The sequence below is a fragment of the Sapajus apella genome, unplaced genomic scaffold (assembly GCF_009761245.1).
Source record: "Sapajus apella isolate SASKATOON/1434 unplaced genomic scaffold, GSC_monkey_1.0 scaffold4, whole genome shotgun sequence".
Taxonomy (NCBI): domain Eukaryota; kingdom Metazoa; phylum Chordata; class Mammalia; order Primates; family Cebidae; genus Sapajus; species Sapajus apella.
In genome coordinates, this window is record NW_022436944.1 from 56,008,372 (window position 1) to 56,035,050 (window position 26,679).

Below are 26,679 nucleotides of genomic sequence, written 5' to 3' on the forward strand. Positions count from 1 at the left end.
AGTTCACACTCACACCCAAGAGGAATGCTCAAAGAACGAAGGACAGGAGTTGGTAGACACAACACCAGCTCTCTTGCCCAGTCGTGGGACGGTTGAGGTGTGTTCTACACAGCGCTCCCAGTGGACGTGGGCTCCAGTCACCCACCGAGGCCCCCACACGGGAATGCACCCTTTCCCAGCTTTCCTGTCCTCCTGGACTCACTTCCCCATTCCCTCTCCACACTTCTTAGGTTTGCCTCCCAAATAAACTATCACCTGTGTCCTTGTCTCAGGGTCTGCTTGGGAGAACACGGTGTCCTCAGATTTCTCCAGGTAGGCTCAGCTTCCTCCCACTCTGGCCAGCAGCATCCAGCACTGCCTGGGTGAGCTGCTCTCCACGTCTCAGCACAGCTATAGGGATGGACCCCAGTTACTCACACGCCAGTCTTGCTCACTGGAACTCTTCCAATCCCCCTTTTGAATAAAGAAAACCAGAATTATTTCTGCAAACCCTCTGAGTTTGCTGGTACCCTGGATTATATGGCTAAAAGCCATAAGCTTCGTCAAAGCCACCAGGGTGCACTCACTCAGAGAGCCCCAGACCCAGAGCCAATCTCTGTCCTGGTCCTCTGGGATCAGCCTCAGTCTGGGCAGCCAAGCATTAGGCAGATTCATTCCAGTCAAAAGGGGCTAGACAGTTCCCAATCTCAGTGGCCTCCTGCTCATTCTCACCGGATGTGAGAAAGTCACAGGCTGGTTTCCCCAGGAAGCAGACACTGAGAGAGAGGGCTGTGTGCAGGAATTTTACTGGGGACTGTCCTGTGTCAACACCTGCTGGGCAAGAGGGTATGAATGACGAGGGACTGAGCAGAAGGAGCTAACTGTGGATTAGTTGAAACAAAGGCCACATATGATCCCCCGTGGAGCTACAGGGTGGCCCTGTGGAGCTGTCCTGAGTTGAAGGATGGGGTCTGGACCTTTTTAATCCAGATCGACCAGTTATTGGATGTGAGCTTCCCCGGAGAAAGATATGACTGAGTGAGGAGACACGATTCAGCCCGGGGCAGGACCAGGATAGTGGGTGCTTCAGGGATCAATAAGGCAATCAGCGCCCCCACATCAGTATCATAAGTTTTCAGGGAGAGAAAGAATCAGAAACTCCCCTGCCACCTGCAGCAGGTAAGAAATACAAAGCAACTGCCTTATGATTGCCCAACTCAGGAGGAGCTGGAGCCAAGCCCTAGGGAAAGAACACAAGTCACTTGACAGTCATGCCTAAGGCTTCTTCACTGGAGGTGTCTCCCCTGGAAGAACCAGCCATGACTCCTAAGCCACCTCCACATCCACCCCCAACTCCCAACCAGTCTATAGGTGACTGAGTTGCATGCAGTGTCCCAGGGCCCACAGTACTGGCCACTGTTTTCAAACACAGCCTTTCAGGTCTCATGAAGTGGAAGGACGGGCTGGAGTTAAAGGGGCCTCTAGTAAAAGTACCTCTGTCGCAGAAGGGAGTCTTCTTAGTATTGCTCATCCACAGGCATTTGGGATCTGGCCTTGCAGGACAGACGCAGAGCAAAGGCTGGGAACTGAAGGGATGGTGCCCCTCTGCACTGCGGTGCATATCTGGCAGCTGGCTTTTTTTGTAAACTAAGTGATGATTGGCAAGTCAGGCCATTTCTCTGAGGCTCAGTCTCCCCATCTGTAAAGTAGGGCTGAAAATCATACCCAGTGGTGGCATTGCTCTGGGTGGAAATGAGATACACACTGGAATTCAAATATTATCATCTGAGTAATTAAAAAGCAAAACCATGTGATAAACCATGACAGAAGAGAGGAAGCTTTCATCACTCTTTATGGGAGGATAAATTCAAAATCAAGTTGGCAGTATCTGATCAAGTTGGAGATTTTCTAAGCAAAGAAACTCTCATAAACATGCACAAGGGGTGCACGTAGGATGGATGGTAAATACAGCATGTTTCTAAGAATAAAGAATTAGTGAGAAACAGCCTAAATGTCCATCAGAAGAGAAACGAAGGAAGTTAAGTGGACAGAGCCAAGCAACACTGAAGTAAATCAGCAGGGATGGACTGATTCGGGAGTCAGAGAGTCAGGTATCAAGGGTGATGCCTGTGTTCTGAACTTGCTGAATGCCACCATTCCCTGAGATGGGGAGAAATGGAGGAGGACCAGGTTTGGGGGTGATAATAGTGCATTCTGCCTTGGAGGAACTCCTGAGGCCTGTGTATGGATATGTCATGTAGGCAGTTGGAAAGATTGGCCTAGAACTTACAGAAGCCTTGGATGGAAATGTAACTGGAGGCAGGGAAGGAGAGGCTCGTCTGCAAACAGATAGTGAATGTGAATGAAGCTGCCAAGGGAAATAGAGTGAAAATAGGGTCTAGGACTGGTCTTTGAGGACCTGCAATTACATTTTTAACAACTTTATTGAGGTATAATTGACACACAATAAACTGCACATAACAAGTGTACAATTTGGTAAGTTTTGATATCTACACCCCCACAACTCCACTGTAACATTCAAGAAAATGAACATGTCCATCATCCCCAAAGTTACCAAGCGTTCCCTTGCAATCCCTCTGTCACTCCCCTCCCCACTTCCATCTCCAGGAAGCCCCTGATCACTTTCTGTCCTTACCGATTCACTTGTATTTTCTGGAATAGTATGTAAGTGAAATAATCAAAATGTAGTCTTTTTCTTCTTCTTTCATTCAGCCCAATTATTTGGCAGTCCATCCATGTTGTTGTGTATGAATAGTTCATCCCTTTTTTGTGGCTGTTATTCATTGTGTGGATATACAATCTGTTTGTCCTTGCACCAGTTCATGCACAGTCAAGCTGTTTCCACTTATAAATATTGCGAAGTCTTCATAGGACATACGCTTGAATTTCTCCCGGGTAAATATCTAGAAGTGGAATAGCTGGATCATATGGTAGGTACATGTTTCACTTTTAAAGGAACTACCAAACCATGCTCCAAAGGGGAAGTCCCATTTTATCCTCCCAGCAGAAACGCATGGGAGTTCAGTTGCTCGGCATCCTCGCTAGGAGCTGGTATGGTCGGTCTTTTCATTTTAGCCATTTCATTTTAGCTATTCTACTAAGTGCATAGTGATAGTTCATTGTGATTTTAATTTGCATTTCCCTAGCCATTAAGGATGGAACTACAATTTTTAGCATCTGGAAGAAAACTGAATCGATACAGGAGATCCAAAGATATAGGAGAAAAAAAAAAAACAACAGAAAAATGTGACATCACGGTAGTCAACAGGAGACATTACTCAAAGAGAGAATGGTCAGTAGGGTCAAATGATGCCAATTTGAGGATTGAAAATTATCTTTTGGATTTAGTGAAATGAAGGTTACTGGTGTCTTTATCAAAAGATGTTCCAGTAGCAACTGAATCCAGCTTCCAGCCTCTTTCCCGTTTTCAGAATGAGTCCCATTATGCTGCTGCCTCTCCTCAGGGGTCTGAGTCCCAGCTCCATAAGGCCCCTCCTCCAAGCTTCTGAGATTAAAGCACTAGCTGGTACTTCTTTGACATGGTTTCAAGTTTCTAGGGGGTGTCAAGGGTTTGGTTTCCTGAGCGGCCAACTCTGAAATCCAGAGAAGCATGCAAAAGCCTTATTAGGGAGTGGTCTCAGAATCATCACCCCTGGAAGGCAAAGGAAAGCAGCAGGATTGGGCAAGGGAGAAGTTGGGCTTTGATGCAGTCTCAACCACGAGTTCAGCCAACCCCCACGAGCAGGCCCATAGTTGGATGGCCCTTCAGTATTGTCCCTATTTGGGACAAAGAAGCTGAGCCTCCATACCCTACATGGACTAGTCATTTGATGTGGCTTGCTTCAGGAGGGAGCTGAAAGGCATCTCTTCCAGTGGAGGGTAATTTCTGTAGAGGGCTGAAAGCTGAGGGCCATCATCCAGCAGCACCCCAAACAGCTTATTCCCTTCACTCTTGGAGGACCTGAGTGGCACACTACAGTGTCCACTACAGAGGATTTCTCCTTCAATTTTATTTATTTATTTATTTATTTATTTATTTATTTTGAGATGATGAGATGGAGTCTCATCTCACTCTGTCTTCAGGCTGGAGTGCAGTGGCATGATCTTGGCTGACTGCAACCTCTGCCTGACAGGTTCAGGTGATTCTCCTGCCTCAGTCTCCTGAGTAGCTGAGATTACAGGTACGCACCACCATGCCCAGCTAATTTTTTGTATTTTTGGTAGAGACAGGGTTTCATGTGTTAGCCAGGATGGTCTCAATCTCCTGACCTCATGATCTGCCCACCTCAGCCTCCCAAAGTGCTGGGATTACAGGAATGAGCCACCACGCCTGGCCTCTACTGCGCCTGGCCTCTCCTTCAATCTTTTAGGTTCTAATAACCCCAATCTCTTCCCTTGGTTCTCCACCTAAGAACAGGAGCCACTTCCTGCAGTTACTACCTCTAAATTATACCAGAGCCTCCTCTGTGCTTTTTCCATTTTCCAAAACCTGATTAAGCAATTCCTTATGCTGAGTTTCTCTAGTACTGTTCCTGTTTTCCTAGTTAAAACACCCCTTCACCTAGATGGCTCCAAAACTGTTAGGGAAGGTCGAAGTGAGAAACCCACACTCTTGACTGGATTTTGTGGCCTACTGACCAGGTCATGCATAATTAGGAAGGTCAATTTGGGAAGTATTAGGGTATGTTTTGCTGTCAACTCACACATACTCCCAGAGTCATCTGCAAAGACCAGTATTTCAGCACAGAAATCTGGAACGTGTCCTGGGTGTATGCCCTGCAGGTAGGAATGTGCGTGAACTCTGAGCTCCTTCAAGCCCCAGTGTAATCCGTTTACTGCATTTCTGACATATTAATGCACTAAATGGCTCCCTGGTGATCTGAAAACGTTAACACAGTCACAGCCTGAGTGCCTGACTTCACATAGAAATGACTCAGGCTCAGGGATAATTGGGCTGAAAAGCAGTATAACGGTATTGCAGAGGCAAGAATGATTTGATGGTTTGCTTTTTTCTTTCCATGTCTCAGACTGCACCAAATCTGATTTTGGTAAGACCGAAATGCTAAAGACCAAGGTCAGTACATCCTAAATAAACAGGTCTTGTCAATTAATCAAGTGTCCTCCACATCCATATGCAGTCATATCAGCTTCAGGAATTGTGCCTGAACTATATATAATTCATTCCCTGGCTCTCATCACCAGCATAAAGAAGTAATCAGAATGCAGGCCCACTTCTGTTATTCAGAGCACATTTTATTAATACAGAAAGACCACAATGCATGTTATTCATCTCACGGAGGGGGTTTAGACCTGGTAGGCACCACTCCTGTAGCACAGAATAAACTTGGTTACAAAGAGGAAGCAAAACACATCATTATTACCAAAATTCCTCACTAATGACAATGCTTCCTCCAAAAAAATGTATTAAAGGCTTTAAATATACAAATCTAAAAATATGTTGTGACATTTAACATTGACTTAGTTTATTTTTTTAATATGCTTTAAAATATACTGAGTGTCTCTCCCTCTGATTTGCCAATTATTTGAAGAAGCCTCTTTCATTGTTTTTCCCCCAGACTTCTATCTTTTTCACCGTCCTTGAGCAGAACTGGGGGCTGAACAGATTCCCAAGGCGGTAACTATGATACCTGCTCGGCAACCCTCTTGTGCTGGCTCCGGAAGTGGCCCTCGCTGCTGGGGGACGCCTGCTTCTGTCGTTTCACTGTATTGGTCTTGCCAGCCGTTTCGATCCAGGGGTGCTGAAGAACCTGATGAGCTGTGTAGCGCTTTTTGGGGTCTACCACCAGCAATCGGCTCACCAGATCTTTGGCAGCTGTCAGAATGAGAGAAGGGGAAAATGTGATGAATGCAGGCGGTTCTGAATTTTAATTCCCCACACATGCAATAAGAACACAAACATGCACGTCAGCACCAAGGCTGGCTGAAAAGCTCCTTCATATTCTAGAGCAGCACGGTCCAGCAGAAGACGGGAACACTCTCTATCTGCACTATCCACCTGCGGTTACTGAGCATTTGAAATCTGGCGTGTGAAACGGAGGAAGTGAATATTTACATGATTTACTCTGAATTAATCTACATTTGCTTTTAAATACCCATGCGTGGCAGCGGGGAGGGAGCTACCACGTTGGACAGCACAGCTGAAGAGGATGTTCATTCATTTCTCTACAATCGTGGGGCCAGGCCCCCTCTAAACATTCCTGGCACCAGAGCAAAGGAACAAATGGAAGCCACATGCTATACATCTACATACCTTAACGTTCCAAATCAAAACTAATACCTGCTAAATAAAATATGTTCAAACTTCCCAAGACAATAAATATGCCTTTACATTGACAAAACGGAAAAATGTGTAAAGAAACCTAAAAAGTAAATAGTATAAATTCAAAATTGATTTTATTTTCTGCCCAAGACCATGACTGATTTTAGAGAAATCAGGTGACAGCTGGTGAGCCCAGCAACAGGCAGAGAGCAGAAGAGACTTCCCCTGGCTTCCCGGCTCTCCCAGCCTGGCTCATTGAACCTGCTCTTCCAATCATTCAAGAAATGCGCAAGAGGAAAACATCTACTTATCTGTTGCTGTCCTTTGCCTTTATTGAAGCCGGCCTCTTACTCAAGACCTGCTGCTCACCCACCAATCCCCCCTCCCCTACACAGATGTCCAGCTTCTCCTGAGCACAGAGGGCCCAGATTCCTCCTCCACCACCCAATTCCAGCTGGGAAAAGTCTGCCCGCAAAGTGCCCCAGCCCTATCACTGCCAGCATCACTCCTGCAAGGTCCTCAAATGACCTAGAGGCTGGAAGGCCAGATTTAAGTTGAGAATCCTTAGACCCTTGTGTACAAGTGTGGACAACGAGACACGCCAGCCAACATGTCCAAGCCCTCTCTACCCACCCCAGACAGCCGCTCCTAGGCCACTCTATGGCATGGTGGGAAGAGGCTGGAAAGGGGCCTCACAAACCTTGGACGTGGGCTTGGGCCATTTGGACGGGGAACTTAGGGGTCCTAAGGAAGTGATCTAGAAGAGGAGACCTGGACTCTGAGGGCACATCTCCTAGCCCCATACTCTCCTCACTCTGTAGAGAAGGCTGTGACTAGAGCACGGCCCAAGACAGGGTCACCCATACCCAAATCTAAGGAGAGTGCTGCACAGAACTTTCCAAAATGCTTTTTAGTCCCTCAATTCCCAGTTGCCACTGCCTTGTCAGCTCAAGAGCCTCATCTACTGTAATGAGCCTCCCTCTCCCTACCTTATTTAAAGGGGGAAAAAATGAAGATTTTCCCTTCCCTCATCCTCCTATGCCAGTGAGGAAATAGAGGCTAGGGATGGAGGCAGCCCAATAACGAAAATTAAACAGCATGTTTAAGGAAAATTGAAAAAAAAAAATGTTATCACTCCTATTCTGCTTTTTTTATTTTAAACCAGGGTTTCTGTCACCCAGGCTCAAGTGTGGTGGCATAATTACAGCTCATTACAGCCTCAAACTCCTGGGCTTAAGCGATCCCCCTGCTTCACCCTCCAGAGAAGCTGGGACCACAGCTGGCTAATTTGTTTTACTTTTTGTGGTGGGTCCTCTACACATCTGACCTGAAAAACCCACCCCCTCCTCTCCTGCATGAGGAAGCCCCAGATCTCACCATCAGAGATATTGTCCCAGTAAGGGGGGAGGAACTCAAAGTGGCCCAGCTGGATGATGTTAAAGAGCTCGTCCTGGTCCCTCTCAGGACTGCGGAAGGGGGGAAAGCCACACAGCAGGATATAGAGGATCACGCCAGCAGCCCACATGTCCACCTCCAGTCCATAACCTGTGCAGACAGAGGCAGAGACACAAGCAAACCTGAGACCAGGCAGGGTCAAAGCTGATGAAATAAATGATGGAGTATTGTGGTTCTAAATAGATCTAAGTCACAGAGGATCCCAGCTCTCAGCAACCAAGAGCTACTTCCAAACACAGCTCCCTGCTGCTAACTCCTATACATAAGGAGTCTATGCCATCATTACTCAAAGTGTGGTCCATGGACCACTGCCACTTTGCAATCCCTTATTACTGGCCTGTAATAAAATGAGCACGTAAATTGAAAGCAAGTGTTTGGAAACTCTTACAGCAATTTAACACGACTGTGACATTCAGCTGCATGGTCGATGGGCACATCTCATTGAACATCCACACGTATCAGTTCAGGCGTTGTCAAACACATGGTGAGACACATGTGACACGAGCTGTGTTCTAGTCACATGCAGCAGGACCATGAGCCCACACTGTACTGGAAATTTTAAAACTTGGCCTTTCACCAGAGAGAGTTAGAGAAGTCCCAGTCTACACTAGCAATCTCTGTTTCCTATATATCCACTGCCTTCTCTCTCGTTTAAAAAATATCATTTACTGGCTTTTTAAATGATTATTAAAAGACTGATGTTTACTAGTTATATCCCCCACATGTGCACACACAGGTACAACACACACACACACATACAGAGACATGTATATTTTTCTAAATAAAATTTGTATTTGCTTTTCTAAATAAAATTAGGATCATGTTTCACCTATACTCTATTTTATTTACTTAATATTATATAATGGCATTTCCAATATAAGAATTTCCTATGAAAAATATAAAAAAATATTTTTTACAAACACAATTTCTAATAACTATTAGTATCTCCTTTACATAATAAATCTCTATGTTGTAATTTAAGTTTTTTCTAATTTTTTTACAACAGTAAGGAATTTTCTGATAAGCATCATTAAATATTGGTGCTCATCTCTAATTATATTCGTAAAATAACTTTCCAGAAATGAAATGGACAAAGTAATATACAGTAAAGGTTTTTGATACATATTACACAATTGTCCTCCCAAAACTTATCACAGCAATATATACATTTTCAAACACTTTCTAATTTTCTACAATTAGAAAAAGTAAACACTTGACCACTATAATTCAGAAGTTAGATATTCATGATTAACCCCTAGAGCAAGTTTGTCAAAACACAAATCAGCAGGAAAATATTAAGAGAATAAGTCACTAATGACCCCTTTTGGCCTCTCCTCAGTTCTCAAACATCCCAGTGCTGAGAGGGACTGATTTTGCTGGGCCTCATCAATCTCTGGAAATGTCCCTTGGCCCCTGTGACAATACACTTTCCAGATCCTCTCTGAGCTGCCCAGCCCTGTCTCTACTGACCCCTCCTTCCTTCGCTCATCCCTGAGCTCTTGGCCTCCTCAAGAATCTGTCCTTGGCTCTCACTGGGGCATCACCAAGGAGCTCATTATCAACCAGCTCTGTGTTGAGGAGTCTCAAAGCCACATGCTCAGCTCACAGCTTCACCTCCTTGCCAAGTGGACAGCTCCATTATCCATCCTGATATCTCTATAAAGTCAGTGTGTTCAAAACTAAACTCACCCCATCCCCCATCCCCCAAAACAGCTATCCTTTCCAATGCCCTGTTTTAGTTGGCGCTACCACCAATATATGGTTTTCCCAAGAGTTCATGTTGCCTATTTGTTTTCTTTTCTTCTCTGACCCAGTTCATCGATGCCACACCAAGTCTAAATACCTCTACCCAGTCTTCTCATTTCTAAAGAATTTAAGCTCAACCTACCCAACTGATATAGTTTGTATATTTGTCCCCTCCAAATCTCACTTTGAAATGTGATTCCCAGTGTTGAAGGTGGGGCCCGGTGGGAAGTGATTGGATGATGGGGATGGATCCTTCATGAATGGTTTAGTACCATCCCCTTGGTGACAAGTGAGTTCTCATTCAGGTAGTTCGCTTAGGATCTGGTTGTTTAGAAATCTGGGACCTCCTCCCTCTCTCTCTCTTGCTCCCAGTCCCACCATGTAACATGCCGGTTACCTGTCACCTTCCACCATGAGCGTAAGCTTCCTAAAGCCCTTACCAGAAGCAGAGGAGATGGCTAGCACCATGCTTGTACAGCCTGCAGAAGCCTGAGCCAATTAAACTTCTTTTCTTTATAAATTACCCAGCCTTCGTTATTTCTATGGCAACACAAAAGGCTGACTAATACACCAACCAATCATGTTTCTCTCTGGTCCATTGAGGCTAGTCTTCTCCATGTCTCTACCACCTGACCTCATGCATGTTGTCATCTCCTCATCTTTTCTTTTTTTTTTTTTTTTTTTTTTTTTTTTTGAGACAGTTTCATTCTTGTTGTCCAGGCTGGAGTGCAATGGCATGATCTCGGCTCACTGAAACCTCCACCTCCCAGGTTCAAGCAATTCTCCTGCCTCAGCCTCCCGAGTAGCTGGGATTACAGACATGCGCCACCACGCCCAGCTAATTTTTTTGTATTTTTAGTAGAGAGGGGGGTTCTCACCATGTTGGCCAGGCTGGTTTCGAACTCCTGACCTCAGGTGATCCACCCACCTCAGCCTCCCAAAGTTCTGGGATTACAGGTGTGAGCCACCGCGCCCAGCCATCTCCTCATCTCAGTTGTCCTGATGCTTCTGCTGCTGGAAAACTATCCATCCCTTCTCCCTGTCACCAACCCTGCAATCTGATAACAGTCTTCCCATATTACCTATGGTGGGTAAATGGATTTCTCCCGGAGTGCCACAGTAGTCAAATAATCATTCACATATTTAGAGCCATATCATAACTACTATTTCCTTTTCAAATGTTTTAGAAAGTGTGTTACTGAAACAGTTCATTGGATCCTTGCATAATATACAAGTAGGTAGTAAATATTCATAGAGTTCATGGAGGAAAATGGGATCCCCTTTTCCTTTATATGCGAGGTTGGTGAAGAAATTTTTAAACCAAGTACCATAAGGACTGCTTTAATTATCTCCCATTAGAGATAGCCTTGGGTCAGTGGCCCTAACGGCCTGCTTGCTTGAGTTCCCCACCTGATTCTCCATCATCTTTCATCTCACTGTCCTGCCTAAACACATTACACACACACACGTGTGCGCACACACACACACAGACCCATTCACTGTAACAAGGGCATCCCTAATGAAGAGAAAGCTCTCATGCTTTGGTCAAGCCTACTTCAAATATTTTCATTAAGGTCCAAATCCAAGCCTAAGTGTCAATTCTCCGAAATTTATTCCACATTGAAAACTAGTAAATATTAGAAAGGAAACATTTGTTAGTAAAAGAGCTAGAGTCCCATAGATCGATGTGTAACACTTACCTTTCTCAGAAAGAATTTCAGGAGCTACGTAAGTCGGGGTCCCACACACAGTAAATATAGGTCTCACCACATGCTTTGCAAGTCCAAAATCAGCCAATTTCAAGGTAGTAGATTTGTCCTCATTTCGCTGAACCTGCAAGAAACCAAAACCCCCAAACCACCAAAATTGTGATTAGAACAAGGAAGGGATACTAATGAAACAACAGGCATGCGTGGTCACGATTAGCAAATGATAAACCTATGTGAGCTTACAACTTAACCCAACACCAACAAAGCTAACAGTGAAGAGTGCTCACATGCAACTAAAGAACCAGTGAGTTAGATTTACTATGCCGTCCAATACAGTAGCACCATATTGTCACAGTGGCTACTTAAATTTATCAATTAAAATTAAATTAAAAATTTAGTTTCTCAGCTGCATTAGGCACATTTCAAGTGCTCAACAGTCACTTGTGGCTTGTGGCTACTAAATTGGGAAACACAGATAGACACACGTCTATTGTCACAGAAAGGTCTATTAGATAGCACTGAGTTACAACAAGGATCAAGGATACTTTGAGCACTGACTAGCTTTCATGAGCATTGGAAAATGCTTTTGGGCAATGCAAAGGCTGGGCAGAAAGGAAAAAACTGGGAATGAAAATGAAAAGGTGTGGGGCAGGAATGAGGGGGAGATGGGGATGGTTAATTGGTACAAAAAGAATAGTTAGAAAGAATGAATAAAACATATTATTTCATAATAAAACAGGGTGACTATAGTCAATGATAATTTAATTGTACATTTTAAAATAACTAAAAGAGTATAATTGGATTATTTGTATTAGGTTGGTGCAAAAGTAATCACACAAGGATAAATGCTTGAGGGATGGACACCCCATTCTCCATGATGTAATGATTATGCATTGCATGCCTGTATCAAAACATCTCAAGTATCCAAAAATGTATGTACCTAATATGTACCCTGATATGGTTTGGCTGTGTCCCGACCCAAAGCTCATCTTGAATTGTAACTCCCACAGTTCCCCCATGTTGTGGGAGAATCCCAGTGAGAGGTAATTGATTTATGGGGCCAGGTCTTTCCCATGCTGTTCTCATGATAAGTCTCACGAGATCTCACAGTTTTAATAACGGGAGTTTGCCTGCACAAGCTCTCTCTCTTTGCCTGCTGCCATCCATGTAAGATGTGACTTGCTCCTCCTTACCTTCCACCATGATTGTGGGAAGGCCTCCCCAGCCATATGGAACTGTAAGTCCCTTAGACCTCTTTTTCTTTCCAGTCTCAGGTATGTCTTTATCAGCAGCATGACAACAGACTGATACAGTAAATTGGTTCCAGTAGAGTGGGGTGTTGCTGAAAAGATACCCAAAAATGTGGAAGCAACTTTGGAACTGGCTAACAGGCAGAGAATGGAACAGTTTGGAGGGCTCAGAAGACAGAAAAATGTGGGAAAGTATGTAACTTCCTAGAGTCTTGTTGAATGGCTTTGCCCAAAATGCTGATAGCCATACGGACAATAAAGTCCAGACTGAGGTAGTTTCAGACAGAAATGAGGAACTTGTTGGGAACTGACGCAAAGGTGGCTCTTGTTACATTTTAGCAAAGAGACTGGTGGCATTTTGCCCCTGCCCTGGAGATTTATGAAAATTTGAACTTGAGAGAGATAATTTAGGGTTTCTGGCAGAAAAAATTTCTAAGCAGTAAAGCATTCAAGAGGTGACTTGGGTGCTGTTAAAGGCATTCAAGTTTTATAAGGGAAAACAGCATAAAAGTTTGGAGACTTTGCAGCCTGACAATGTGATAGAAAAGAAAATTCCATTTTCTGACAATAAATTAAAGCCAGCTGCAGATATTTGCATAAGTAACGAGGACCCAAATGTTAATCCCCAAGACAATGGGGAAAATGTCTCCAGGACATGCCAGAGGTCTTCATGGCAGCCCATCCTATCACAGGCCCAGAGACCTACAAGGAAAAAGTGGTTTTGTGGGCTGAGCCCAGGATCCCCATGCTGTGTGCAGTCTAGGGACTTGGTGCCCTGCATCCCAGCCACTCCAGCAATGGCTGAAAGGGGCAAACATAAAGCTCAGGTTGTGACTTCAGAGGATGCAAGCCTTGGCAGCTTCCATGTGGTATTGAGCCTGCCAGTGCACAGAAGTCAAGAATTGGGGTTTGGGAACCTCCACCTAGATTTCAGAGGATGTATGGAAAAGCCTGGATGTCCAAGCAAAAGTTTGCTGCAGGGGTGGGGCTCTTAAGCAGACCCTCTGCTAGGGCAGTGCAGAAGGGAAGTGTGAGGTCAGATCCCCCACACAGAGTCCCTACTAGGGCACCACCTAGTGGAGCTGTGAGAAGAGGGCCACTGTCCTTCAGACCCCAGAATGGTCGACCCACTGACAGCTTGCACCATGTGCCTGCAAAAGCCACAGATTCTCAATGCCAGCCTGTGAAAGCAGCCAGGAGAGAGGCTGGATGCTGCAAAACCACAGAAGCAGAGCTGCCCAAGACCATGGGAACGCACCTCTCACATCAGCGTGGCCTGGATGTGAAACTTGGAGTCAAAGGAGATCATTTTGGAGCTCTAAGATTTCACTGCCCCACTGGATTTCAGACTTGCATGGGATCTGTAGCCCCTTTGTTTTGGCCAATTTCTCCCAGTTGAAATGGCTGTTATTTACCCAATACCTGTCCCCTGATTGTATCTAGGAAGTAACTAACTTGCTTTTGATTCTACCCGCTCATAGGCAGAAGGGACTTTCCTCATCTTGGATGAGACTTTGTACTGCGGACTCTTAAGTTAATGCTGAACTAAGTTAAGACTCTGGGGGACGGTTGAGAAGGCATGATTGGCTTTGAAATGTGAGGACATGAGATTTGGGAGGGGCCGGGGCAGAATGATATAGTTTGGCTGTTTCCCCACCTAAATCTCATCTTGAATTGTAACTCCCACAATTCCCACATGTTGTGGGAGGAACCCAGCAGGAGGTAATTGAATCATGGAGGCAGGTCTTTCCCATGCTGTTCTTATGATAGTGAATCATTCTCACGAGATCTGATGGTTTTAAAAACGGGAGTTTCCCTGCACAAGCTCTCTCTGTGCCTGCTGCCATCCATGTAAGATGTGACTTGTTCCTCCTTGCCTTCCACCATGATTGTGGGAAGTCCTCCCTAGCCATGTGAAACTATAAGTCCGTTAAATTTCTTTTTCTTCCCAGTCTCAGGTAAGTCTTTATCAGAAGCATGAGGATGGACTAATACATAACCACAAAAATTAAAAATAAAAAGAAGAAGACCAATAAGCAGGGGAGAGATGTTAAATACAGGCCCTCATTGGGAGGGATGGGGGATTAAGAATCAAACAGGCCAGGAGTCCTTGAATAATTCCAACTCCAAGACCTGCAGCTGGATGGTCTTGGACAAATTTCTGTATTCATTTGAGCCTCTGTTTTCTCATTTGTTTAAAAAAAAAATGGGGCTGGGGCAAGTGCAGTGGCTCACACCTGTAATTCCAGCTCTTTGGGAGGCCAAGGTGAGAGGCTGTCTTGAGGCCAGGAGTTCAAGACCAGCCTGGGCAACATGGGGAGACCCTGTCTCTACAAATAGTAAAAATATTAGCCAGGCATGGTAGTGCATGCCTGTGGTCCAGCTACTCAGTAGTCTGAGGTAGAAGGGGAAGGCTACTTGAGCCTGGGAAGTCGAGGCTGCAGTGTGCCATGATTGCACCCCTGCACTCTAACCTGAGCAACAGAGCAAGATCCTGTCTCAAAATAAAAGAGGGGAGAATGGGAGTGGCAGTTTCCAGCAAATATGCTTATGTCAGGAGTTTCATTCGATGTATGTAATCTGCCTAGCAAAGTATTAGCTCTAGAGTGACCAAAAGTCCCAGTTTGCATTGGACTTCCACCAGGTTTTAGAAAAGGGTAGAATTGGTCAATTTTTAAAATAGAAAAAAGGCACAGTCACCTTCACTCTGAATGAATACAGAATCTCAAATGCTCCCTTCTTTTCCTCCCTCGAAACGTATCCCACCTGAGTCTCACGCCTTCAAACACGCCCAGGTGACTGGCTTTCTCATCTCTGGTAAGCCAATTCCCATTGCCAAATTGTTATGTCCTGTCCTCCTTCCCCAACAAAAGATTTGATATAAGATTAAGATTGTTGGAAAAAGTTGGATCTTAACCTAAAAGAAACTAATCTCAAGAGGTAAGCGTGACAAGTATTTAGGTCACTATGCTAGAAAAAATAAAACTAAAGTTAAGTGTTATATTTCACATGAAAAAAAAAAATGAGGGCACAAACCCAGCGTATCTCACAGCAAGTAAATGATGTGTTGGTGCCCTCTGCCATGGAAGAAATTTTCCAGTTTGAGGGAAGGTTAAATAATCAGATGCAATGCAATACTCAGCCTCCGTCCAAACTAGCCGGCACCCACACACGTAAGATCCAAGGGTAACTGCCCTGTTTCTCATGGTTGAAGCTGATTGCTCAGACCAAAGGTAAAGTAAGCAGTTAATTAGACCACTGTGTGAAAACTTACTAGAATAAACCTGGGCAATCTTATCCAGCCAAGAGACTCATTAGTGCCACCACAGCTGTAGGAGAAATCGACTTGTCTGCAGGCACACACCCTCACATCTCTCCTGGAACTGGGACAAAGGCTCCCCATGCTCCTACCAGTGCCTGGACAGGTGGGCAGTGGGGGAACTCTGCCTCTCCCTGGGACCCATCACAGCCATAGGCAACACCTAGAATGGCAGGGTGGAGCCGCCTTTCCCCTGTCTTTCCAGACCAGAATAAATTCTCCACACTTGCTCCAGTTTCTGCCAGTGAGCCTACATCTCCATAAGCAGCATGTGTCTTAATTACTGAGCCTGAGTCACCACCAGACAATCTAATCAATGTCTCCATAATTAACCTCACCAAATGGAAAATCATAAATTTAGAAGTAAAATGAAATTCCACTCGGTCTGCATATAGAAACTGGCATAGCCCAAAAGGGGACAACAGGGTAATTACTAGAATAATTTAGGCTAGAAAATCTAGTTTAGAAGGAAAGGAAAACAAAATAATGTGATACCTAGAATGACCAGATGGACCATATACATTAATCATATTCACTGGTGACTGCTGAAAAAATATATCTCTCACAAATATTTATAAATTAGTAGCATTAAAAGCATTTGGTTGACTGGCCGGGTGCAGTGGCTCATGTAATCCCAGTACTTTGGGAGGCTTAGGTGGGTGGATCACTTGAGGTCAGGAGTTCAAGACCAGCCTGGCCAACATGGTAAAATCCCATCTCTACTAAAAATACAAAAAAAAAAAAAAATTAGCTGGGCATAGTGGCAGGCACCTGTAATCCCAGCTACTCGAGGCTGAGGCAAGAGAATCACTTGAATCCTGGAGATGGAGGTTGCAGCGAGCTGAGATGGAGCCACTGCACTCCAGCCTGGACGACAGAGTGAAGCTCCATCTTAAAAATAAATTAATAAAATAAAACATTTCGCTGACTTAGTACACCAAAGTAAGAAGTGTGTTCCTATTCAAAATAGGTGAAACGTTACCTTCCTCATGGAAATCCCCAATTCCAAAACCTGGCTCCACTGAGCTACAAGCAGATTAAATGTTTTGGAAACTCATACTTTCTTAGAAAATTTATCACGTTAACTATCCAGATACTGAAGGATATATTTTCAAAATGCCAAATCTGTTTTTAGAGTATTATACGGACCCATCTGAGATACATTATGCCTCTCCTAGTTTCTTCATGGTCTAGCTTTTCTCTTCTAGTCTCAGGATCATGCCCTGAGCATCAACAACTACATAAGCAGAACTGGGGGCAGTTAAGATCAGTGGTGCCATTTGTCCCTTCCAGAAAGTGGCCCCAGATGGCCTGATGTTTTCAATTCTTCTGCCTCCAGTTTCTGCTGTCAAGAGTTATTTAATCTTCTCCAGTGCTGTCATTTATTTCCCCTATCTAAGCAGCTTAATTACATTTAAGGTCACACACTCTCTGCAAGGTTTTTGGCTTATTTTTGCAACAAGCACCTCACATATTTGGCTTCAGAATAGTTCCTATGTTAAACCTTGAAATCAAATGAGTGATGTTATCCTGAAATAATTTTTCCTCCCAGAATCTGTAGGATTTCTGATACCATCAAACCCAAACCTCCACCCAAACAAAAAACGTGTCTCAAACATCCTCCCACCAGACGATCGTTCATGTCTGAATGAAATCTCAAAATGGAAAAGACTCCACAACTCTATGCAGTAGTCCATCCCATTTATGGCAAGCTTAGCTTGTGAGGAGATTCACCCCTATGTTGATTCAGAATTCCTTTCCCACTCCTGCTTTCTAAATCTGCCTTCTCCAGTGATGCTGAATAAGAACACATCCCTCCAAAGATGGGAAACGAGTACCATGATCCTCAGTTCACCTCTGGCTTCTCCAAGCCAAATTAAGCATCTGTGATGATTAATTTGAGATGCAAACTTGACGGGATTAAGGAATACCTAATACTGGTAAAGCATCGTGGTGGGGGGGGGGCGTCTGTTAAGTGTTTCCAGAGGAGATTGGCGTGTGAATCCAGGTGGACCAAGTGCAGAAGATCTGCCCTCAATATGGATGAGCAGCATCCAGTCGGCTGGGGGCTTGGATAGAACAAAAGCAAGGTAAAGGCAATTGGTGTCTCTCTCTCTCCCTCTGTCTCCCCCTTTCTCCCCTTTCCTCCGTGGACATCAGAACTACAGGCTCTCCAGCCTTTGGGCTCCAAGACTTATAACAGAAACCCCTGGGTTTTCCGGCCTTTGGACTTAGACTGAGCCATGCTACTGGTATCCCAGGGTCTCCAGTTTGCAGACAGCCAGTCATGGGACTTCTCAGTCTCCATAATCATGTGAGCCAAGTCCCCTAATAAATCCCCTTTTGTACATCTCTATAAACATATATCCCATTGGTTCTGCCTCTCTAGAGAACTCTGGCTGATATAGCAACTGAGGATCCTCTGGTGAATCCTTACAGGACCTGGTCTCCTGGTCTCCCTCCCTCCCTCGTCCCTATTCTGAGTGCAGCCCCTGGACCCTGGACCAACACCCTCAGCACTTCCTGTGAGTTTGTTAGAACTCTCAGCTGCCCCAGAGCCCCTGAACCAGAATCTGCATTTCCTCATGACCTCAGAGAGATCTGTGTGCACAGTAAAGTTCTGGATGGTCCCATGTCATCCATGCCTTTCTTGACCAAGAATGCTCAGCACCAAACGCCACAAACCAGGTGTGATTTTATCAGAGCAGAGGACCTCAGGACTCGCAGATGACCAGGCACTGGGTGGCCATCAAGGCAGCTGAAGACTCCATCAAATGACCCACTTCAACGTCCCTGCCTCAGAAAACCTCTCGGGGCTTTTGCAGAGCCCCCTTTGCACACATCTCACTTTGCCCTCACCCCACATCTCCCTGTAACTATTTTGCAGGCTAGTTAAATTCGCTGCTCTAGGCCATTTTCCTGCTGGGGCTCATTTTCAGTTGTTCTCTAACTGAAAGAGTGTAAGAGATTATTTTACATGGCACTGTAAGGACTGTTATCTGTCTGCACCTATCACCCCCTTTTCCAGCCACACCAAAGTGTCATGCTTGAAATCCAGATGATTAATATGTAAATATTATTTACATATGCATTTAGATAACATCTGGGTCATCTCAAAGCTTCAAGAAGAATCTTTATTTTTCTGAACAATTAACTCTGCTCTCTCGCCTTCAATGGTGCCTCGATTTAAATGTGAACTTGCAATTTTCATCTCTGAGCAGTAGATGGCAGCAGAGTACAGTCCAAACAACAAGTGGCTCCCTTAATAATTGAGACATAAAGCTTATTTATTGTTGCCACCTTCTTATTTGATCCTTCATAATTTCTCGTACTTTTTCCCTCCAAGGTCCATTTTCAACTGGCTGTGAAGAATGAAATGATCTTAGAAACCAATTCACATTAAAATGCCAATATCTAAAATCTGTTTATATTTCAACAGCAAAATCTACCATAATACAGGCTGGGTGCAGTGGTTCAGACCTATAATCCCAGCCCTTTAGAAGGCCAAGGCAGGTGGATCGCTTGAGTCCAGGAGTTTGAGAAGAGCCTAGGCAACATGGCGAAACTTCATCTCTACAAAAAATCAGCCAGGCGTGGTGGCTCACACCTGTGGTTCCAGCTACTTGGGAGGCTAAGGTGGGAGGAGTCTGGAAGGCAGAGGTTGCAGTGAGCAGAGATAACACCACTGCACTCCAGCCTGGTCGACAGAGTGAGACTGTCTCAAAATATATGTATAAATACATATACACACACACACACACACACAAACACACACTATAATACAAAAGTATGACTCTGTCCTCACTGAGGACAGTCTTTTCTGGGACTTGTCACATGACATGTTCACAACATGCTTTCGGTGTCTGTTAACTGCATCCGCTTATTTCTACTTAATTAAAATCTCATATTCATTCAACAGATATTCACTGACCTACCATCTGCCAGGCAGTCTTCTCAATATTAGGAATGAATTAGTGAATGAAACACATAAAGTTCCTTTTCTTACAAGGCCTCCATTATATTAATAAACAATATTAAAATAAATATGCAATGTCAGGCACTGATAAGTGTTATGAAAAAATAAAAGTGGGATAAAGGCTGCGTTGTCTAGTATAGTATCCACTAAGTACACATGGCTATTGATTTTTACATGAAACTTAAAATTCAGCTCCTCAGACAGGAGGAACTGCCCATGTGGCTAGTGGCTACCCTATTGGGCTGGGCAGATACAGGATATCTCCATCATCACAGAAAATTCTTTATTATTATTATTATACTTTAAGTTCTGGGGTACATGTGCAGATCTTGCAAGACTGTTATATAGGTATACACATGCCATGGTGGTTTTCTGCCTCCATCCCCCCGTCACCTACATTAGGTATTTCTCCCAGTGTTATCCCTCCCCAATCTCCCCACCCCACTATCCCTCTCCTAACCCCCCAACCCCCAACAGGCCCCAGGGTGTGATGTACCCCTCCCTGTGTCCATGTGTTCTCATTGTTCAACACCCAACTATGAGTGAGAACATGCAGTGTTTGCTTTTCTGTTCTTGTGTCAGTTTGCTGAGAATGATGGTTTCCAGATTCATCCACGTCCCTGCAAAGGACATGAATTCATCCTTTTTATGGCTCCATGGTATTCCATGATGTATATGTGCCACATTTTCCTTATCCGGTCTATCATTACAGGCATTCGGGTTGGTTCCAGGTCTTCGCTATTGTAAACAGTGCTGCAATGAACATACATATCACAGAAAATTCTACTGGGCAATGCTAGCACAGACAGTTTGTTTTTGTTTTTTTTTTAACAGGGTGGTTAAGGAAGGGCTCATTGAGGAAGTAATATCTGAAAGAAGGCAGGCATGAGCCACATTAAAATGTGAGGAGCAAGTCTTCAGGTAAAAGAAACAGCAAATGCGAAGGCCCAGGGACATGCATGGCTCAATGTAGCAAGCAGGGGCAGGAGCAGAGCTAGACAGGGGCTGAGTGGCTGGAGAGAAGCTTTGAGAGGAAGACAGAGGCCACATGATATAAGACCTTCCAGGCCACGGAAATGACATTGGCTTTTACTCTGAATGTGAATGTGCAGGGAAGCTAATGGCAGCTCTGAGCATAGAAGTCACTGTGATGCACTGTCTTTTTAACCAGGTGTCTGGTCAGAGGTGGCCAGCCCAGCTGATGAAGGAATGGACTTTAGACTGTAGGTGTTTCCTGAAACTGATAGCCTCATATTTCACAGCACACTTTACGTCATCCAATCGGATGATCATCTCAAATTCAAGATGCTGGAAACTGATTTCACCTCGACCCTGCTTCTCTCTCAGTTCCCCAACCCAGAGACTGGCTCCATCATCACGTAAAGATTCTGTCATATCTCCCAAGTTTAAGAAAACACAACCCGCATTTTCTCTATACCCCTCTTCAGCTACTGTCCCATTTCTATGATCTTCTACACACACACACACACACACACACACACACACACACACACACCCCACCCCCTTGAAAGAGGTGTCTATACGCACTGTCTACAGTATTCCACCTTCTATTCCATCCTGAACTCAGTCAGACTCTCAGCCCCGTTAACTACAAAGAAACTACCCTTCTCCATTAGTAAAAGAGGCCGCGACTGATCCAGCTCCAGGTCAGAAACATGTCACCCTTGAGTCCTCTCTTTCCTCATCCACCACATTCAATCCACTCACAAGTCTTGTCTTTATCCTCAGGATGACCACTTCTCCCCATCTCTACTGCAGTCCCCAAGACCAAGCCACCATCATCTCTTGCTGGGACCATGGCAGCGGACTCCTCACTCCTCTTCTCCCCCCCCTCACATAACCCTTAACCCATGGGACTTCCACAAGAAGATGAACCATAACCTGAGGGTTTCTGTTGCAATTAGACAACTAGACCTTAGATCTCAGAAAGCTGAAGAGGTTTACTGACTGTTTCCTCAGCTTAAGAGCATTTTCAAAATGCCCTCGAAGAGTTTTAAGAAACTTAATCGTAGATCCTCAAATGATCCACAAGAATATACATTTTTAGAGAAGTGATAACACACATGAACACAGGGGGTAAGAGGGTGAAAGGAAGGTGCTGTTATACTCCTTTACCAAATGACCTGACCTTCAGGCCTCCTTGATGAAATGAGGTCACAGTTTTAGAAGATATCCACCAAGTTGATAAACAGGAGTCATGCTTTAAAATTGTCTTTGTTGTTGACAATTTACTGCAGACAGTAATTTATTAGACACCTATCCTTTTAGGTGGATGTTTCAAAAGGAACTTACAGAGGAAAGAAAACCTCCATCCTCAAGATGACCCAGTGTCTAGAATTTTGAAGACTGAGAAACTTCCTGTAACCTTTGCCTATGTGGCCAAACCCTGGACAATATGTAAGTTCACCGAGTGTACAGATACAATTGTCGTCCTGGAAACTGCTGCAATGGATACGATAGCCTTTCTTACCAATGTAAACCTACAGTCATAACTGTAGTGATTTCTGACAAGAATATGCCCTGCCTGCAGTTCTCTAGAGGAGTTCAATCTCTTATATAACAGCATTCTCTCTGACTTGATCAAAATTGGCCAATGACCTAAAGGCTTGTTGTATCACTGCACTTTTTCTTTGGTAATTTCATGTTATTGCTGAAATTCACATTATTTTATTAAGTAGAGCTTAAGTATACTTCATAGTTGTTACCAATTTTTTAAATTAATATAATTGGGGTATAAATGCATTCATGAATACTTGGACTATTAATGAAAAGATACGAATACCTCTGTCTTGGAAGCTAAGGGGAAGGAGATTGAAATCGAAGCTGGTAGCATAGAATCTTGCTGATCGAGGAGAATTATGCATTACAGAGCCAGTGACTACCATCGCAATATGGTATGTGAGTCCTTCTTGTATATCAAAGTAGAAAGGAAAAAGAACTTACAGAATTCAGACCAACAAAATGACTGAACAGGTTTACTATAGAGAGAAATGAGCAGGAAGTGTGGCGGGCTACTTTTTATCCTTCTAGACTTTCCCTGCCACCCTTGGGGACACCAGTCACTGCTCTGCCCTAGTCATATTTGCCAGTAAATATATAGACAAGGCTGTTCCTTCCTAGAACCAGCAGGAGGCCAGAAAGAGGGTACAACCTTTGTCCTTGACCAAGCTGATACCTGTCCCCACCATCCCCACCACCATCTTTCCTGGATTTCGGGGGGTCTCTGCTCCCAGCACTCCAGAGCCGTAGCAGCTAGGCTGGGGGCAGTAGGGAAACTGGAGACATGAGCACCCTACATGCCAGTGGAGGTGCAGCAGTCTGCCCACCCTGCTCATTCCTTTCCACTCTGTTTCCAGTACAAGAACACATCCTTCTCTTCCCCATATTCTGGAAGAAATTTTCTCAAATGACCATGCTCAATGCTCATGTCTGACACCTCCTCAGTCTCTTCCCCCACCCCACTCACCCAGCTTTCTTTGATGGATATAATCTCTCAGCCATCAGCTATAATAAATAACCTGGCGTGTGCCCTTCCACCCTATATGAGCTGGTCTAACCATCATCATCACTTCTCCAGCTCCTGTTTACTTCCCCGCTTCCTTCCCCAGGGCCCAGCCAACACCACCCAGCATATTCCAACCCCTCCAAGAAGCACACACTGGCAGAAGAAGCAGTTAACACTGGTATTTCTGCAAGCTAGAAATTCTTATAATTAAAACTTCTTTCACAAGATCTCAGGAGTCTAAATAACCCTAAGGGAAGAAGAGCACCATCATGTTATCGGGAAATGTGATCAATAGAAATAGATAAACTCAGTAACATAGGCCTAAAATTTTACTCCAGGGCCCAATTATCAGATATAAATATTTCTGTTGATTGAAACATGATAAGCTTACTATCTATATTCATTAGTAGCTTTTAGTACATACAGATAGTCTCTAAAAGCAGCAACACTTACAATCAGCCATGTGATCAAAAGTTAGTTCTGACATATTCACTTCCCAAAGCTTATCAAAAACAGGCCTTAACAGACTCAGCAACCATCCATTAAAGGAAGAAACAATTAGTTTGACAATATAAAGCTCAACACTAGTGCAAAACAATAAATTAAAGGCAACTGAACAACACTAACTTATGGACAGTAGTCACCAATGTGATATTTATTAATCTTTTAAATCTTAGAAGGCCAAACAGATTTGCAATGTAATTACATCAGCAACTTGCTAAAGCCAGACAATGAGTCAACTGTCAAACAATATTATCTCTATCTCTGTCTGAAAAACCAGAAAGCACTGACATCAGATAGCATTTAGACTTCTGACATAACAATATGTTGAACTTTACTCACCCAGAAAAAGGATAAACATGTTTTATAAATGTGACAGGCTGTCCATTTTGATAAACGCAAGCTGACAAATTATCCACAGGAGAACAAGCATATTAACCTGTTTCACATAAGATGGCTCAAATATGTAGCCTTCTACAGTTTTGAAAAAGCCATACCACCACCAGAAAAAAAAAAGTTTTTATTTGAGAAATATATATATGATCTTTCTTCAAAATCAGAAAAAAGGGTCTACATATCAATTGGGATTAATTCCAATAAACAAAAACTCATGCATTTAGACTGAAAAAATTATAGCCACTCTATAGTTTTGCCTTCTCTCTCTCTGTGTGTCTCACACACACACACACACACACACACACACACAATTCCATTGCCCCAGAGCACTAAACATATTAGCTTGTCCATATTAAACACATTCCTTGCTGTTTTCCTACTTCCTCAAACCATCCTCCATGCAATCATAAACACTGCTGACTCTCTCCATCTCAAAAATAGCTGGAAAATCCCTTCACACAAGTGAGAGCGTCTATTACCCAAGAGATGGGTTGACTCAACCGACTGGTTCCAGGATCTTGTTAGAAAATGCAAACTAAGCTAATTATCTCCAAAAGAAAATGATCTCATGCCACATAGCTGAGAACTCGTGTGACTGTTACAATGCTATAGTAGGCACGTGTCTGAAATGTGCAGCTCATGGGACCTCCCAAGGCCTCTAAAGGGATGTCTCCTGCTTAGACAATTCAGTGAAAGAAGAAGAGTTGTTGAACACTGCTCTGCTGCAATTCCAAAGTGTCTGTAATAAAGACCGTACAGTACATTCCACATGGAAGATATCCGGGCTCAGAGCCGAAAGACAGGAACAATCAAAAAGCAAGTTAACAAAAGGGCAAGGACATCCAGCTAATGCAAAAGTGAAATTGTTCAAAGAGAGTTATTTGACGGTAATTCAGACCACTTAGCCAACCAGCCAAATTGCTTCTGTAATTCTATGAAATAGGAAAAAACAAGGCTGCTCGACTTAGTGGTCAAGGTAGACCTCATTTCACCAGATAATTAGCTTGACTCACTCAGTATTTCACCTGCTTGTAAGAACAGTTTACAGACAGGCAAATGCACTGGGATGGTGTTTCCAGGCTTGGTCTACAGGAAAGGAAAGGAAAGGAAAGGAAAGGAAAGGAAAGGAAAGGAAAGGGCTAAATCCCTTCCCCCACCCTCCTAGCGCCCTGCAAAGTATGGCTCATCGAAATCACTGTGTCCATTCACTCTTGCTTTATCTGCAGCAACATGACTTTGAATGCTTACTCATGTTATTCACCTTGATATCAGGGTTGTTTTTAATGTAGTAATAGTGGTAGTGGCTGCCACGGATGGAGTTCTTGCTGCTTCCCAGGCAGCATGGCATGGCCTTTAGGCATTCATACAACCAATATGTATTAAATGTCGACCATGTGGCAGACTGTTCAAGGTTTGGGAGCATAGTCTGAATAAAACAAAGTCCATGCTGTCATGGAACTTTCTTTCCAGTAAGAGGAGGAAGACAGAAAAGTAAGTATTGACTCTATCAAGTGGTAACTGGGGCTATTAAGAAGAAAGTGGGTGAAAGTGGCAGAGGGTGACGGTGTCATCCTGACAAAGACCTCCTGCCACACACTTGTAGTCAAACACATTAAGCTAATTGACTCATTCCAATAAGGGAGAACACACACTGTTGGGATCGCAGACTCAAAGTAAGAGCGTGTTAAAGGACTCATGATAATATGTGGGCTGTGTGAGATGATTTGGGGAAGGATTCAGTCATGAAAGCAGAGTTTTGCTCTGGGCTGGATAGTGTCAGCACATGGGGGTAATTCTATAATTGAATATCTTAATAATTCTTACGTGAAGGTATGAAGGATGAGGCAACGCAGTCAGTCACTCACAGCAGCCACAAAGGGGATATGTGACCATATTTGCGGTTTGGACAATATTCTTATTTTTATCTGCATTTAGACATCAGTATAAAGGCATTTTGCTTTTGTCTTAATCCATTATGGTCACAGAGTGGCCTTATCTGAGGTCATGATCTGTGAAAGTGTTTATGCTCAACAGGAGAATGACGTAACTGAGATAAGAGTGTCAGGCCAGCTCCCAGCTGTCAGGGGCTGCTTTTCTTTTTCCCATGCTCAAACTGCAGGCAACCTTCCAAAATAGTCACTATTACCATTTCTCTTTTACAAATGATGAAACTAAGGTCCAGCAAGATAAACGACTTCTCCTAGAGCAAGTGACTAAGAAAGCCAGGATTCAAACCCAGGTTATCTGACTCCAGAGCCAGGCTCACAGGCACTTCCCACACAGACCCCTGCAGCGCTGCACCTTTTGAGCTCCTTGGCAAAGTGTTATCCTCAAAAAGACCAAAGTGGCATCTCTACTTTGCTAAGGCTGGATGATGCACACAAAGCCTTAAGGGGAAGCTGCCACCAGCAGACACTCCCAGTACCTACGTGCCCAAGAAATTAAGTCCACCTGGTCATCATCAAGACAAAAGTATTTTTCTCCCAGAGATGAGGATACATTATCCATTTTACTTAAATTG

General features: G+C 44.0%; 1 protein-coding gene across 3 annotated transcripts in view; it reads right to left on the bottom strand.

Moving 5' to 3' along the window:
* Positions 1-813: 813 nt before the first annotated feature.
* DCLK3 (doublecortin like kinase 3) overlaps positions 814-26,679 on the bottom strand; it is a 53,753-nt gene continuing 27,887 nt past the window's right edge. Inside the window, exons 3-6 of one of the 3 annotated variants that reach the window (XM_032269736.1) lie at positions 11,182-11,314; positions 7,658-7,825; positions 5,649-5,833; positions 814-3,593 (exon numbers count right to left, since the gene is read on the bottom strand). In XM_032269736.1, the coding sequence (XP_032125627.1) occupies positions 3,564-3,593; positions 5,649-5,833; positions 7,658-7,825; positions 11,182-11,314 (516 nt within the window). In that variant the 3' untranslated portion in view covers positions 814-3,563. Of the gene's footprint in view, positions 3,594-4,362; positions 5,834-7,657; positions 7,826-11,181; positions 11,315-26,679 lie in introns of those variants that run through there. The other 2 variants (XM_032269728.1, XM_032269742.1) reach the window with 2 other exon arrangements.